This window comes from Elephantulus edwardii, unplaced genomic scaffold (assembly GCF_000299155.1).
Source record: "Elephantulus edwardii isolate Elephantulus edwardi_28Jun2011 unplaced genomic scaffold, EleEdw1.0 scaffold00117, whole genome shotgun sequence".
Lineage (NCBI taxonomy): Eukaryota > Metazoa > Chordata > Mammalia > Macroscelidea > Macroscelididae > Elephantulus > Elephantulus edwardii.
In genome coordinates, this window is record NW_006399867.1 from 4,875,011 (window position 1) to 4,891,415 (window position 16,405).

A 16,405-nucleotide genomic window follows, 5' to 3' on the forward strand; every position below is an offset into this window, starting at 1 on the left:
TCTTTCTCTCTCCTCTTTCTTTCTTTTGTTCCTCTTTCTTCTCTCTTTCTTCCTCCTTCCTTTCTCTCTCTCTCGTTCTCTTTTTAGGGATAGGAAGGCAGGGGAAGGAAAATTAGAGCAAGCCTGAAAGACAGGAGAGCTGCTTTCTAAGTCTATTCATTCTACTCTTGTAATTTATAACAGTAAATAAAGGGAACCTTATTTGACAAAAAGAAGAGCTGGCCGAAGGCTTGACCTTGAATTCTGAGATGTCATTCTTGGCATCTTGGACCTGGTGCTCTCAGAAAAGCCACTTAGAATGCTCATATCAGTGGATAGATCACGCTCACTGATAATACTGTTACCTTTGGAGGGGCCAGAGATTCCTCCTTCCGTGCTGAATATCTGAAAACAAAAGGCCTTTGGGGCCAACTCAGAGATTTGTAATCAGGACCAGTGATGGAATCAAAAGCTTTTATGTTCTCCACAGACCAAATCTTGGAGTCATTTGCATTTGGAAATGGCTGTTAATCACCTGGTGTTCACAAGTAGAGGCAGGAGATGGGTGGTGACTGGAGGAGGAGATGGGGACTAGGAGTGAGAAATGGGTCCCTAACCATCTACCCACACACTCATGCGCTGTGCCCTCCGCACATGTGCACAGTCAACTCTCACAGTGTCTCCAAGTTCCTAAGTGAACAGAGGGAAGGAAGCCAGGGCATTTGAACTGATCAGAGACGCAAGGTGGGTGGATCATGTGGCATTGATAACAGTGGCTCCATTTTAACCAGTTGGGAAACTGAGACTCACACGGGAAGATGTGTCTATAGAGCCAGAAGTTCGATCCAGGTTTCTGCCTTTACTCAGTCCTAACCTGGTGAACAGAATAGCTATGAACTTGGACTTTCAAGTTGGTTAAACCTGCATTCGAGTTCTGCTCTAACTCCTTCTAATGATGTCCCTTAGATATTTAGGACTGCTGTGACACAAACACCACAAGTGTGTGGCTTTTGAGAACAGGACGTATTTCATTTTTCACAGCTCTGGAGGCTGAGTCCCGAACAGGTCCTCCAGATCCCATGTTGATTCTTTCTTCATGGATTGTTATTGTTTTTGTTTTTGGGAACTCTCAAGTCAGAACTGACTCGTAGCTGATCCTTCCAGTGGGTTTCCAGAGGCGGTAAATCTCACAGGAGGAGATTGCTCATATTTCTTTTCTGGAGCTTGATGGACTCAAACCTCTTACATTTAGGTTAACAGTACAGCTTCTTACCTCTATGCCACCAGAGCCCTTCAGGGGCAGCTCGAGTCATCCATTGGTTCTCAGCTGTCCTCACATGACGTCGTCTTCTCCAGTCTGTGCCATAGCAGCTCTTTCTCCTAACTCGGTAGTGACACACTATAGAGAGGAAGACCCTCAACCACGTGGACTGACAGTGACCGCAACACTGGACTCAAGTATGTCAGAGAGGATGAGGACGGCACATGACAGGGCAGGGCTCAGATCCATTGTTCATAGGGTCACTATGAGTTGTACTTGACTTGACAGCATCTAGCAACAACTAATGTTGCTCAGAAACCCCTCTTCCCAAACAGAACCATGCCCACAAGTGTAGGAATCAGGGTTCCAGCACCAACTTTGGGGAACACGCAATTCAGTTGATAATTCCGTGTGTGCTTGACCACTGGGCTTCCTCTCTGGGTTTATCATCCATCAAAACAAGGATAATCATCCCAGCCCTCCTTCTCCTCTGACTCCTTTAGTGTTTGCTCTGATCCATTCATAGTGGGCTTGGGGGGAAGGGGTTTACTAAGCCAGTTGTTCAGAAATGCTCCCCTGTTTCATTCATTGCCACCCCGACCCCCACTTCTCTTGACCCCACATCTTTGGAACTCCCCACATGCTGACCTCTGCCAAGCAGGGGTCCAGAAAAGACCGTTTCTGTTTTGTAGATGAGGATATCAAGCTGAACAGCACCTTGTTCCTCTGGCCTGACCAGATTGAAGATATCTTTGAAAACAGCCGGAGCCTGCTCTTTAACAAGCGGGATCAGGCCGAGGTGGATCTGATTAAACGGTAAGGGGGGGCGGTGAGCCGTCTGGGAAATGAAGCGTGGCTTCCTAACTCCTGCTGCAGGTTCCCGGTTCTTTCTTGCGTCCTGCCCCAGACAACCTGTGGGTGGGGCTGAAGAAAACTGGCTGGCGGGAAAAGTCCTTTTCTTTCCCATTAAGGGACATTCTCTGCTGGCCTAATGACAAGAAGCAGCTCTGCAGTCCCAAAGGCACACAGTAGGAGGCCACGGGACAAGGACAATCGCAATCTCCTCCTGTGCGATTAACTATCTCTGTAACCCACTGGAGGGTCAGCTAAGGGTCGGTTCCGACTCGACAGTTCACAACAACAACAAGAAAGGATGTTCTAAGCCTGCTTCTGTATAGTAAGCCCTGCCGATAAGCTTCCTATTCTGCTGTCAGTAATTGCAAGTTGAGTGTGACGCAAGATGAGACAAAAATAGTGGCATGTAATAATGGCCTCTGCAATAATAACCCAGTTGCTAGCCTTACATTGAAGACCCTGGATGTAGGAGACAGTGAGAAAGGGGTAATAAAGGGTTGGCTGGGGAGTGGGGTGGGGTGGGGTGAAGAAATTGCCTACTTTGAAGCTGACAGTATTCAGTGAAATGTGCTGTAATCATTTATTTGTTCATTATTTGTCAATTCTACCAGTATTTATCATGGATTTCCTTACTATGTACTGTACTTGATTTTAGACATGTGTACGTGTGTGTGTGTATGTGTGTGTGAGAGAGAGAGAGAGAGAGCGCACCAGAGACAGAGACAGACAGAGAGACAGAGAGAACATACTGAAAAATGAGGCAGTGTTAAGGTACTTGGCAGAGTAAACACACACACACACACACACACACACACACACACACACCCCCCACTTTATGAATTGTAGATTTGTACCCTGTCCCCATATCCCCATCACATATGAAGTTCCCACTGCCCAATTTGAGCTGTCATAATCTCAGTAAATATTCTTTTTGTTGTTGTTGTTTTATTTTATTGCTTTGGTAAGAAATTCATATACATTGTGTTTCACACTATTCTTCATTCACATTGTGTTTCATACAATCATTCCCATGCAATGTTGTTGTTGTTGTTGTTGATTGCCTTCGAGTCAAGCCCAACTCATAGTGACCCTATGAACAAAAGATCTGACACCCCTCTACAGCTATTGACATTTATCAAAGATGTCACTCCTGCTTCCAAACCTGTCATAGAATGTTATTGGTTGAGTCGCCTGTGATGCATAGCGACCCTATGTCCAGCAGCTCTGAAGCCTGTCCTGTCCTGAGCCAGTCTCACTAATCCCAACACACCAACCCCCATTGCCCCAGTTACTGTGTCAATCCATCTCATCCGGGGTCTCCCTCTCCTGCGCTGTCTGTCCACCCCTCCAAGCAGGATATTCTTCTCCAAGGACCGATCTCTCCTGTCCACGTGCCCAAAGTGAGACAGAGCTTCAGAATCCTAGCCTCCAAGGAGAGACTTGGTTTCACCCTAGGAACTATTTGTTTTCTTAGCAGTCCATGGTATGTTCAAGACACTTCCCCAGCACCACAACTCAAAGGCGTCTATTCGTCTTCTGTAATCCTTAGTCATTGTCCAGCTTTCTGAAGCATAACGAGTAATTGAGAAAACCATGGTCTGGATTAGATGCACCTTTGTATCTAGACTGACATCATTGCTCTTCAGCACTCTGGAGGGGCTCATGACAGCACATTTTCCCAATGCAATTCATTTTTTGATTTCCTGACTACTGGTGTTCAGAGTGTTGATTGTGGATCTGAGCAAGCTGTAATTGGTAGCAACCTCAATCTCTTCTACATCTATCACAGTGCTGCCAATTGGCCCAGTGGTGAGAATCTTTGTCTTCTTGATGTTGACCTTCAGTCCATATTGAAGACTACAGTCGTTGACTTTTTGCAGTAAGTGCTTCAAGTTTCAGCAAGCAAGGTTGTGTCATCTACATATTGTCGGTTGTTAGTGAGTCTTCCTCCAATCTGGATGCCACCACACTCTTCCTCATAAATCCCTGCTTCCCAAATCATCTATTCTGCATATAGATAGAAAAGGTACGGCTACAGAATGCATTCCTGACGCACTCCTTTCTTGATTTTGAAGCATGCAGTGCTTCCTTCCTCTGTTCTGAGGACTGCTTCTTGGTCCAAGTATAGGTTTTGTATAAGCACAATCAAATGATCTGAGATTCCCATTTTCCTCAAGGTTAGCCACAACTTATTGTGATCCACATAGTCAAATGCCTTTGCACAGTCAATGAAACACAGACATTCTTCTCATACTCTCTGCTTTCTGCCAAGATCCATCTGACATTGGCAATAATGTCTCTAGTGCCACGACCTAATCTAAACACAGCCTGTATTTCTGGTAGTTCTCTGTCATTATACTGTTCAGGTCTTTTCTGGATAATCTTCAGCAGGATTTTGCAAGGGTGTGCTATTAGTGATGCTGTACGATAATTTCCACACTCTGTCGGGTCACCTTTTTTTGGAATGGGAATATATGTGGATCTCTTCCAGTAGTTGGCCAACTAGTTGTCCTCCAGATTTCTTAGCACAGCTTGGTGAACACATGCAGGGCAGCATCTGTTTGCTGAAATACATCAATTGGTATTCCATCAATTCCTGGGGCTTTATTTTTTTGCCAAGTCCTTCGGAGCAACCTACACTTCCCCTTTCATCACCATTGCCTTTTGCTCATTTGTTGTTTCTTGAAATTCTTCTTATGTCAGCCAATTCTTTTTGATACAGTGACTCTGTATACTCCTTCCGTCTGCTTTTAATGCTTCTTGAATCATTCAGTATTCTGTGCATTTGCACAGCATTTCTTAAGAAGACCTAAAGAATGAATTCAAACCCATGCAATAGGTTTTAGAAAATGAATCACCATTGGAATAAGCCCATCATTGCCCTATCTTTTTCAGATCCCTGCCAGATCTTTCTCATTTCCTTTACCCCTTTCCTCAAACCACCAAATTGTGAAACTCTGTGACTTTGACCCTACCCATCCTCACCTCTCTGCTCCTACCTCTTCCCCCCTTGGGTCCCCAAACATGTTTTACTTGTTATCCTTCTATTTTTACAATAATGGTCTTATGCAGTATTCATCCTTTTGAGACTGAATTAGTTCACTCAGCATCATGCTCTCTAGTCTCTCCCAAGTTATGTAGTATTTTTGAAATCATTGCTCCTGTGTGCTGCACAGTATTCCGTTGTGTGAATGTACCACAGTTTCTCAATCCATTCAGTTACGGTTGGACATTTGAGCTGTTTCCAAGTTCTTGTGATGCTGAATAATCCAGCAAATATTCTTAAGAAAGAAAAAGCAGGCGAGTAAAAGCCAGATAACACTTTTCTTTAAATCTTTAGTTAAAATTATCTGTGTTGACAGCCTTTAGTTGGAATTCATTACATTGAGGGTTTCGACTGCTGTTCCCAAAATAGGAGGCAGATCTGCAGCTCAGAGGAAAAAAAAAAGGAAGAAAAAAATTTTTTTAAAAAGGAAGAAAGATGAAGAAAATATAATTATTATGTTGATGGAGAATACTGAACATAACATGGATGTTTAAAACAACAACAACAAACAAAACCAGACAAATTTACTTTGGAAGAAGTGCAGTCACAATGCTACTTACAAGCGAGAATGGTGAAACTGTCTCGTGAACTTTGGACATGTTACCCGGAGAGGCCATTCCCTGAAGGACACTGTGCTTGTTCCCGCAGAGGGTCAGTGAAAGAGAGAAATGCTGTCAGTGAGATAGTTTGACACAGGGGCTCAGACACAGCAGGACTGGGCAGTGTTCCGTTCGTTTGTACACAGGGTCACCTGGAGTCAGAATTGATTTGACAATGCATCAGGATTGTATGCTCTCTCCATACCTGTTCAGTCTGTATGCCGAGCAAATTATCTGAGAAGCTGGACTCTATGAAGAGGAGTGTGGCATCAGGATTGGAGGGGGACTCATCAGTAAGCTGCCTTATGCAGATGACACAACCTTGCTTGCTCTGAAAGTGAGGAGGACTTGAAGCACTTGTTGCAGGAAATCAAGGAATGCAGCCTTCAGCATCTCAATGTCAAGAAAACAAAGATTCTTACTTCTGCGCCAACAGGCAGTGTCTTGATGGATGAAGAGGAGATTGAAACTGTCCACATCTTCATCTTACTTGGATCCACAATTAACACCCTTGGTACTAGGGAAATAAGGAGACTTACTGCACTGGGAAAATCTGCAGTTAGGGACCCCTCTAAATTATTGAGGACTAAAGTGCATCTGATTCAGGCCATGATCTTTCTGATTACTTGCTGTGCATCTGAGAGCTGGACAGTGAATAAAGATGACAGAAAAAGAATTGACACCTGTGAGCTGTAGTGTTGGAGAAGAGCACTGAACATCCCATGGACGGCCAAGAGAACAGCTGTGTCCTAGACAGAGTGCAGACAGAGAGCTCTTTAGAGGCAGGAATTATTAGGTTTCACCTCACATACTTCGGGGTTGTTGCTAGGAGAGGCTATTCCTTGGAGAAAGACATGATGCTGTTGAGGTTGGAGGGTCAGTGAAAGAGAGGAAGACCCTCAACTAGGTGGATTGACACGGTGACCGCTGCAGTGGGCTCTGTGTGTCAGGAAGTGTGAAGATGGTGCAGGATAGAACAGGGTTCAAATCTTTTGTTCATAGAGTCACTATGAGTCTTACTTGACTCAAAGATACATCAGTACAATAGCAACAGCAGAGAGCTCTGGTGATCTGGTAAGAAACTGCACTGCAATCCCTATGGCCTGCTGTTCGAATCCATCAGCTGTTCCACAGGAGAAAGATGGGCAATCTCCTCCCGTGTGATTAACTGCCTCTTCAAACCCTCTACGGGAGGGTCAGCTATGGGCTGGTGGCTATTTGACAGTATACAACAGAATGCTTTACACACATAGTGACAGAGGGAGAGAGGGAGAAGAAGAAGGAGAGAGAGAGATTGCCCTCCAAGTTGCTGGTGGATTTGAGATATGCTGATATGAGTTATTTGAGATATGAGTTGCTGGTGAGATACGCTGATACTTGAAAATGGACCAGGGGAAAAGGCAAAATGTGACTGTGCCGTCTTTGCCTCCAGGTGTGCAGAATTCGAGTCAAAGCTTGAGGGCTACAACAAGGACCTCGAAACCTTTAGGAAGTGTGAGGTGATGGCCACGGAAGAGCTGAGGAACAATGTGGAGAAGCTTAATGAATTATCCAAGAACTTGGAGCAGGCGCTGGTGGAATTTGAGGTTTGGAGTCTTGGGATGAGGGTTTATGATTGTACTAGGTTAATGGGGAGCTCTGGTGGCTTGTTGTTGTTGTTGTTGTTAAATGCCGTTGAGTTGCAGGCGACTCATAGCAATCCTATGAAGGAGAGTCCTTGACACTTGGGTGCCTTTTATCCTCTCTCCGGTTTCATAGGTTTCCGGAGGCAAGCTATTATGGAAGTGGATGCCACTTCTGCTTCCAAGCTTGTTTTAATCGGGGAGCTCCGCCCCACTCTCTGTCCACATTGGGTAGCCAACTGTTAATGCATTTGACACATCAGTGTCACAGTGTTCAGCCTCACAGCAACCACAAGTGACCGCGGTATGGCTACTTGTACGCCAGGGCTGTACGACCTAGAGGAATGTCTGAACAAAAACAATGAAAGACAGGCCCGAGGGCCACGAATTAAAAGTCACCCACCTTTGGCTTGGTAGCATTGCTTTCTGTCCACTGGGCCAGCTGATCTCTCTGTTCTGGTGGCTTAGTGGTAAGGAATTACTCTGCCAAACCAAAGACCAGTCTAATTTCTATGCAGCCTTTCAGGTGAGGTCCATAAAGCCATCATTTTGTGACTTTTATAAAAGGTATTTGCAATGAACAAATCACTGAAAAATACAAAATTAAATTTCTATTTCCACCCTCACATTTTCCAACTACTTACTGTTCCTTCACTATTTCCAACGTTTGCATTCCAGTCACCAGTTATCATTAACACATCTTGATTGCAAGTATGGTCCATTTCAGACTGTAAAATTTGGTAAAAATTCTCAATTTTTTCCTCTTTGGCCCTAGATTTAGTATCATATATTGGAATAATAGTCATATTAACAGTCGTACCTTGTGTACACATGGGTAATGTCACTCCCAACACAATTTCATGATAGAACTTGAAATTGACTTTTTTACTATGAACGTGACACCAGTCTTCTGTTTTTCATTCCCAGCATAGTGTACTGTCTGATTATCTGCTTCAGAGTAGCCAAAGCTGGTCCATCTCATCTTGCTAATGCCTAGAATGTTGATGTTCATGAATTTCATTTCATTTTTCAGAATTTCTAGTTTCCCAGCATTAAAGCTAACTACATTCCATGTTCCAATTGTCAAACAATGTTTACCATTATTTTTCCTTATTTTGACCGGCTTCCAATCTGGGCTCTACCCACTACACTGCTATAACTATTCATATTCCTCTACTATTCCTAGGGTTTTCAGAGTCCTGTTATGAAAGAAGTGGAAGGCTAATCCTGCTTCCTAGTCTGTCTTAATCTGGAAGCTCTACTAAAATTTGTCCACCATGGGTAACCCTCAGAAAAGTGGAGGGTGAGCGAAGGAGAGGAAGATTGTTGACCGGGTGGATTGATACAGTGACTGCTGTAATGGACTCTAGTGAGTCAGGCGGTGTGAGGATAGCACAGGATAAGATGGGGTTCTGATCTGTTGTTCATAAGGTCACTATAGGTCATACTTGACTGCATCTAACAGCAACAACAACAACAACAACCCAACACTACGTGATTCAAATCCATCAGCTGCCGTGCAAAAGAAAGATGGGCTGATTCCTCCTGTGCTATTTAATGCCTCTGAAAACTTACAAGAGGGTCAGCTATGGGTTGGTTCCAACTCAACAGTACACAACAACAACTAAGTTAATCATTCTAACCCTTAATCTCATTGTGTTCTTGACAGAACTCAGCCCACCAGGGGATTCAGTCTCCTATTAGTTGGTTTCAACTTGACTGCAATCAGTTGAGTTGAAATTAGGAGCGTTATGTCTGTCTGTCTGTCTCCATGAGTGTGTTGTTGTTGTTGTTGTTAGGAGCCATCAAGTCAGCACCGACTCACTGTGACCTCATGCAACAGAAGGAAACCCTGCTGGTCCTACGTAATCCGTACAATCTCTAGTGTGTCTGTAGTCCATTGTTCAGTGAGTGTGTCAGTCCATCCCAGTAAGGGGCTGCTTTTTCACTGGCCCTCTACTTTTTAAGGACTAGTGTCCTTTTCTAAGCACAGGACCCTCGTTATAAAGTGTCCAAGGTCTGTGCGATGAAGCCTCACCATCCTTGCCCTGAAGCAGCGCTCTGACTGCACTTCTTCCAAGACAGATTTCTTTGTTCTCTTGATTCTTCAGCTTCCTTATTCATCATCCACGTCTCCTATCGATTGAAAATATCATGACTCAGGAAAGGTGCACCTCCATCATTGAAGAGACATCTTTACTTTGGGGCACTTAAAAGAGCTCCTCCTTTGCAGTAGATTTGCCCAAAACGCAATAATTTTTTTAATTTCTTTTTTCAAACATTTCTTTAAATTTTATACTGGTTTACTTGTTGTTGTTAAGTGCCATTGAGTCGTAGATGACTCATAGTGAGCCTATGAACGAAAGACCTGAACACTTGTATAACTTGCATCGTTTCTCCAAGTTCATGGATTTTACAGAGGCAAGCTATTTCAGAAGTGGATTCCACTCCTGCTTCCAAGCTTGTTTTGACCAGGGAGCTCCACCAAATACTTCCCACCATGGGTAACCATTATTGCATTTGACACATCAGTGTCACAGTGTTTAGCATCACAGCAACCATGAGTGACCTCTGTACGGCAATGCACAAGCTAGTGCTATATCACTTAGGAGAATGTTGGACCAAAAACATTTAAAACCAGGCCCGAGGGCCACAAATTTAAACCACCCACCTTTGGCTTGGTAGCATAACTTTCTATCCACTAGGCCAACAGAGCTCTGTTGTATTGGTTTACTTACAAGGTTCTATACATTGTGTTTTTCACACTGGATCTTTCCTTTGACTGTTGTTTCCATGGACGTATGTTGTAGATCCCAGTACATTTACATACTTGACAACTTCAAACTTTTCTCCATTTTTAATAGTGTTGCTTTTTGGCCTACTTGTGAGAATTTTTGTTTTCTTTATGTCGAAGCTGTCATCTTCAATCTTCTTCAGTAACTGCTTCCTATCTTCTTTCTTTTCTACAAGCAAGGTTGTGCCATCTGCTATCACAGTTTGTTGATGAGTCTTCCTCCGATTTTGATGTCACATTCTCCTTCATATAGTCCATCTTCTCAAATTATTTGTTCTTTGTTCTGAGAAACGCCAAGTGTGTTCCTTGGTTTTGGTTTTCTGATGCCAGGACTTTGCACATTTTGCTCTATTACTTTGTTTTGTCTCCTTGAACTGCCCTTTGAAATCTATCAGCTCTCTTCTTTCATAATTTTTTTAAGCAGCTGCTGCCACCTTTTTTCCTTTTTAATTCAGGGAACAGGTACCAAATTGTGCACACACTTATAGTCTTTCCTGTAGCACTCTTCACAGCGTGCTAAGGCCTCGTCAGTCAGAAGCTACTGGACAGCGATGGTCTGTTTTGAGTTGGTTATTGACAGTCCTTATGTGATCAAGATCTCCATTGTTCACTTCTAGGTGAGGGAGAAAGGATTTTTGTCCATTAATTCCCTCACTTGCTCTTGAAGGAAAGGCACCAGCTCTGCTCTCACAAAGACGTTCGTTTCATCAGTGTCTTCAATGAAGAACTTCTTCCTCAAAGGCACTGGACTCATCCAAGTACAGCAGAAACTGCTTCATGCCTGGGTCACATTCTATAAGCACTCCTTTCAAGACAATGACCATCTTAGTTAGAGACTATGACCCCAGAATGCTATGCCCACAGTTCCAGCGTCACCTGCAAAGTTACTTCATCATTTCTTCCTTTTGCTTTGGGTTCTCCTCCTTCTAGGGCAAGTTTGTCTTTTCTGACGTCTGTTTTGATCTTTTCTTTCCTTGCCTGTCTTTTGAATGATCATTTTCTTTCTTTATGTATGATATCCTTGATGTCATCCCACAGCTCGTCCAATCTCCCATCATTAGTTGTCAGTGGACCAAATCTGTTCTCTAAGTTCAGATGGGATATATTCATTTTAAGTCTCATGGACTTATTTTCACTTTCTTCAGATGACCTCGTCCTGACTAATAATATTGCATTTCTATGCCATCTCTTTCCACAGATGTAGTCAGTTTGATTCCTATAGAATCAAACTAACAGGTAAGGTCCATGTATATAGTTCACTGTTTTCAAAAAAGAATATTTGCAATGAATAAGTTGTTTTGGTCACACACAATTTTATCATGCTGTTTCCGGCCTCATTTCTATCACATAGGCCATGATTTCCAACTACCAGGCTTACTATGTTTCCAACTTTTATATTCTAGTCTCTACTTATTCTTTTTTTTTTTAAAATTTTATTATTTTTGTGTGCGTGTACCGTCAAATCAGATCTGACTGGTACAGGAGGAGATTGCCCCTCCTTCCCCGGCAGAGCATCTGGTGGATTCGAACTGTGTACTTATTCTTAATGCATCTTGATTGCCTGTCTGATCCATTTCAGATTGTAGAAGTTTAGTGTAAATCCTCAATTTTTTCACCTTTGGCTTTAATGGCAAATTTGGTGGGTAAATTGAATAAGAGTCATATCAACAGGTCTTCCTTTTATGTGTGTGGATATTATCCTGCTGCTGTAGCATTATATTTCATGTAGAAATGTCTTTTTGGCAGTGAATGTGACATAATCCTCTTCAATTTGTCATTCCCTAGACAATAGGCCACTTAATCATCTGATTCAGAATGGCCAGTACCTATCCATTGCAGGACATTCATATCTGGGATACGGTTCTGCATTCGTTCTGATTCACTTTTGACAACTTCCGATTTTTTTTCTAGATAATACATTGTACGTTATACATTCCAATTATTATTATTCCATTATGGTTAATGGATGTTTCTCCTCGTTCTCTGAGTCTCGCCACATCAACACATGAAAGACTTTCATTGGATGAAAGCTTTGCTCCATACACATCATTAAGACAGACTTCTCCCATGGAGCTACTGGTGGTTTCGAACCTCTAGAGTGACACCACCTTTGAGTTAACAGTACAAGTCCCTTTAGTGTTGAAGACTCAAATAAAGTAGGAAGTCAGTGAAAAAGAGGAAGGGCCTTAACCTGGTGGATTGTCACAGCGGCTACGAGAATGAGTTCGAGCGTGGTAGCGGTGGTGAGGCTGGTGCAGCACCAGTCAGTGTTGTGCGTGGATCATTATGAGCAGGTCCTAACTCGACAGGGCCTAACAGCAGCTCCGACCTCTACATCTGAATTTCATCCTCATGTAAACTAAAGGCAAGTGAGACTTAGAGACTTGCCCAAAAGGTCTATTAGTCATTTTTTTTATTATTATTTGTGCGTGTACCGTCAAATCAGTTCTGACCGGTACAGGAGATTGTCCCTCCTTCTCCAGCAAAGCGTCTGGTGGATTTGAACCACACACCTCTGGGATTGCAGGGCAGCTTCCTGCCACTAGGCCACCATAGCTCCCTAAGTCTATTAGTGATTTAACATTAAAGTTCTTATGTTTGGGGCAAATCAGTATAAGGAGACATTATGCACATTGTTGTTGTTGTAGTTATGTGCCATTGAGTCACTTGCGACTGATAGTGACCCTGTGGGCAATAGCTCTGGACCCTGCTCTAACTTGAGCCAACTTCATTGTCTCTGACACACCTACCCCTGTTACCCTAGTCATGGAGTCAATCCATATCATTAAAGGTCTTCCTTTCTTGCTCTGTCTCTCTACCCTTGCAAGCATGTTGTCCGTCTCCAAGGACTGGTACCTCCTGGCCACATGCCCAAAATATGTCAGATGGAGCTTCAAAAACCTTACCTCCAAGGAGCAGCCTGATTTCACCCTCTCCAGGACAAACCTGTTTTTTCTCTTAGCCTTCCATGCTGTATTTAATATTCTTCTCCAGCATCACAACTCAAAAGCATCGATTGTTCTTCTACCATCCTTATTTTTTTAATTTTAATTTTACTATTTTGTGTGTGTACCATCAAATCAGTTCCGACTGATACAGGAAGAGATTACCCTCCTCCTCCAGCAAAGCATCTGGTGGATTTGAACTGCCTACCTCTGCAATTGCAGTGCAGCTTCTTGCCACTAGGCCACCAGAGCTCCCTTACCATCCTTGTTGTCGCGGTCTCTGATACATGACAAGTAATTGTAAAGACCATGGCCTGGATCAGGCGCACCTTCATCTCTAGGCTGACATCATTGCTCTTCAGTACTCTGGAGAAGTCCTGACAGCATATTTACCCAGTGCAATGTATTTTTTTGTTTTTCTGGCTGCTCATATAGCTAAATAAAAACAAAAATATGTGCAAATGGATGTATGAATATGATATAATGGAGGTATATGGGTGGAGCAAGTACACATTATCCAAAAGCTTCAGCTGGTTACATCTCAACTGCCTTGGCCCTCCGAGGTCATTGAGTGATCTGCTTGCTTAAGTCTTTGCTGTTGTTAGGTGCTGGTGAGTCAACCATGACTCATAGTGATCCTATGAATGACAACCTGAACCTGGTACCCTCCTCCCCACCCTTAAATCTTACTTCTGATCTCTTCCTCTGTAGTTGTACTGAGTATATTCCTCCACTTGGTTGACAAGGTACTGAGAAGTTGGCCACAGTGGTTGGCAGTGTTTAGGGTAACTACTCACCCAGCAATCAGCATCTCCCGTTACCCCTCAGGTGATCAATAAGGAGGAGGAGCTGTTGGAAAAGGAGAAGAGTGCCTTCCCCCTCCTGCAAACCATGTTGATCAACAAAGTGCCTTATGAGCAGCTGTGGGTGACGGCTTACGAGTTCAGCATGAAATCGGAGGAGTGGATGAACGGTATGCCGTGGTCCCCCTGGGGTGGTGTGGGGACACCCCCAACCAGTTCTGACATCAGGTTTGGACTTGAGATTCCAGTTGGGTTTCTCCATATTCTGATACTCTGAATTAAGAAAGCCCTGATCAGAATTCTCTGATGTGTTAATGACAGAAGGTAGGAGTCAAAGAGGCAGACCTCTTGACAGGTAAAATAGGAGAACCATAACTTAGTGACTCTGAGAGGCCGATGGTTGAAGGGTAAGGTAACCACTGCTTCAGAAAAGGCTAAGGTCCATCTATACATTAACTCTTCTATCCTAGACTCTGGAGTCCAGCGAATGTCAAGGAGGTTGTTGTTGTTGTTATGTGCCGTCGAGTCGCTTGCGACTCATAGCGACCCTATGTACAACAGCCCTAAACTCCGCTCTGTCCTGTGCCAATTGCACTGTCTCTGACACTCCCATCCCAATTATCCCAGTCACTGAATCAGTCCACCTCATAGAGGGCCTTTCTCTCCTGCGCTGTCCCTCCACCCTCCCAAGCATGATATCCCTCTCCAGGGACCAGTCCCTCCTCACAACATGTCCAAAGTCTGTTAGACGGAGCCTCAGAATCTTTGCCTCCAAGGAGCCACCCGGTTTAACCCTTTCCAGGACAAATCTGTTTGTTTTCCTAGCAGTCCATGGTATTCTCAATACTCTTCTCCAGCACCACAGCTCAAAGGCATCAATTCTCCTTCTATCCTCCCTTGTCATTGTCCAACTCTCTCATGCATAACAAGTGATTGCGAAGACCATAGCCTGTATCAGACGCACCTTAGTCTCCAGAGAGACACCATTGTTCTTCAGTACTTTGGAGAGGTCCCTAACAGCAGACTTTCCCATGGCAATACGTCTTTTAATTTCCTGGCTGCTGGTGCCAAGACTGTTGACTATGGAGCCAAGCAAACTAAAGCTGTGTACAATCTCAATCTCTTCACCATCCATCCTGATGCTGCCAATTGGTCCAGTGGTGAGAATCTTTGTCTTCTTGACATTGAGCCTCAATCCGTATTGTAGGCTGCAGTCCTTGACACTCTGCAGCAGGCGCTTCAGGTCCTCTTCAGTTTCAGCAAGCAGGGTTGTGTCATCCGCATAACGCAGATTGTTGATAAATCGTCCACCAATCTTGACCCCACATTTCTCCTCATAGAGCCCAGCCTCCCGGATAATCTGTTCTGCATATAGGTTGAAAAGGTATGGAGATAGGATGCATCCCTGGTGTACGCCCTTCCCAATTTTGAACCATGCAGTGTTCCCTTGCTCTGTTCTGACGACTGCCTCCTGGTCCAAGTATAAGTTTCGCATTAGAACGATCAAGTGTTCTGGGATTCCCATTCTTCTCAGAGTCAGCCATAGTTTGTTATGATCTACACAGTCAAATGCCTTTGCATAGTCAATGAAACAAAGATAGACATTCCTCTGGTATTCCCTGCTTTCAGCCAAGATCCATCTGACATCAGCTACAATATCTCTAGTACCACGACCCCTTCTAAACCCAGCCTGGACTTCTGGTAGTTCTCTGTTGATGTGCTGTTTCAGTCGTTTTTGGATAATCTTCAGTAAAATCTTGCTTGCATGTGAAATCAGTCAGATTGTTCTGTAGTTTCCACATTCTGTTGGGTCACCTTTCTTTGGGCTAGGAACAAATATAGATCTCTTCCAGTCAGTTGGCCAAGTGGTCGTTCTCCAGATGGAACTTAATGATTGACTAGGGACCTCTAGTGGTCAACTGGCAAGAAGCTGTGCTTCAATCTCATAGGCACACAGTTCGAGACCAACAGTTGCTCTGCACGAGAAGGATGGGCAGTCTCCTCCCCTGTGATTAACTACCTCTGAAAACCCTCTGGAGAAACAGCTGTGGGTCGGTCCTGACTCTACAGTACACAACAATGACGATTGACTTGGTTTGAGTGTAGAATTCTGAGGAAGAGGGAAGAGTAAGGGAGGTTTCTAGAAGCTTGGCTTAAGCAGTTCAATAGTAGATGTTGCCATCACTGGCATAAGAATGAGAGTAGTGGCAAGTGCTAGGAAAAAGTAATCAGGTTGAATCCATTGATTTTCAAGAGTCTACAAACACGGTCAACACTCTTGGCACCAGTAGCCAGGAAATCAAAAAACGTATTGTGATGGGAAAGTCTGCTGTTAGGGATCTCTCCAGGTTACTGAAGAGCAGAGTTGTCACTCTGGAGACTAAGGTGCGTCTGATACAGGCTATGGTCTTTGCAATCACTTGTTATGCATCAGAGATTTGGACAATGACCAAGGAGGATAGAAAGAGAATTGATGCCTTTGAGCTGTGGTGCTAGAGAAG

General features: G+C 43.8%; 1 protein-coding gene and 1 pseudogene across 1 annotated transcript in view; one reads left to right on the forward strand and one right to left on the reverse strand.

The window, feature by feature from the left end:
* DNAH3 (dynein, axonemal, heavy chain 3) overlaps window positions 1-16,405 on the forward strand; it is a 230,099-nt gene that overhangs the window by 48,566 nt on the left and 165,128 nt on the right. The window contains exons 15-17 of the mRNA XM_006892705.1: window positions 1,980-2,056; window positions 7,173-7,326; window positions 13,930-14,074. Of these exons, the coding sequence (XP_006892767.1) occupies window positions 1,980-2,056; window positions 7,173-7,326; window positions 13,930-14,074 (376 nt within the window). The remainder of the gene's footprint in view (window positions 1-1,979; window positions 2,057-7,172; window positions 7,327-13,929; window positions 14,075-16,405) is intronic.
* Window positions 10,770-10,980, reverse strand: LOC102861634 (annotated as a pseudogene).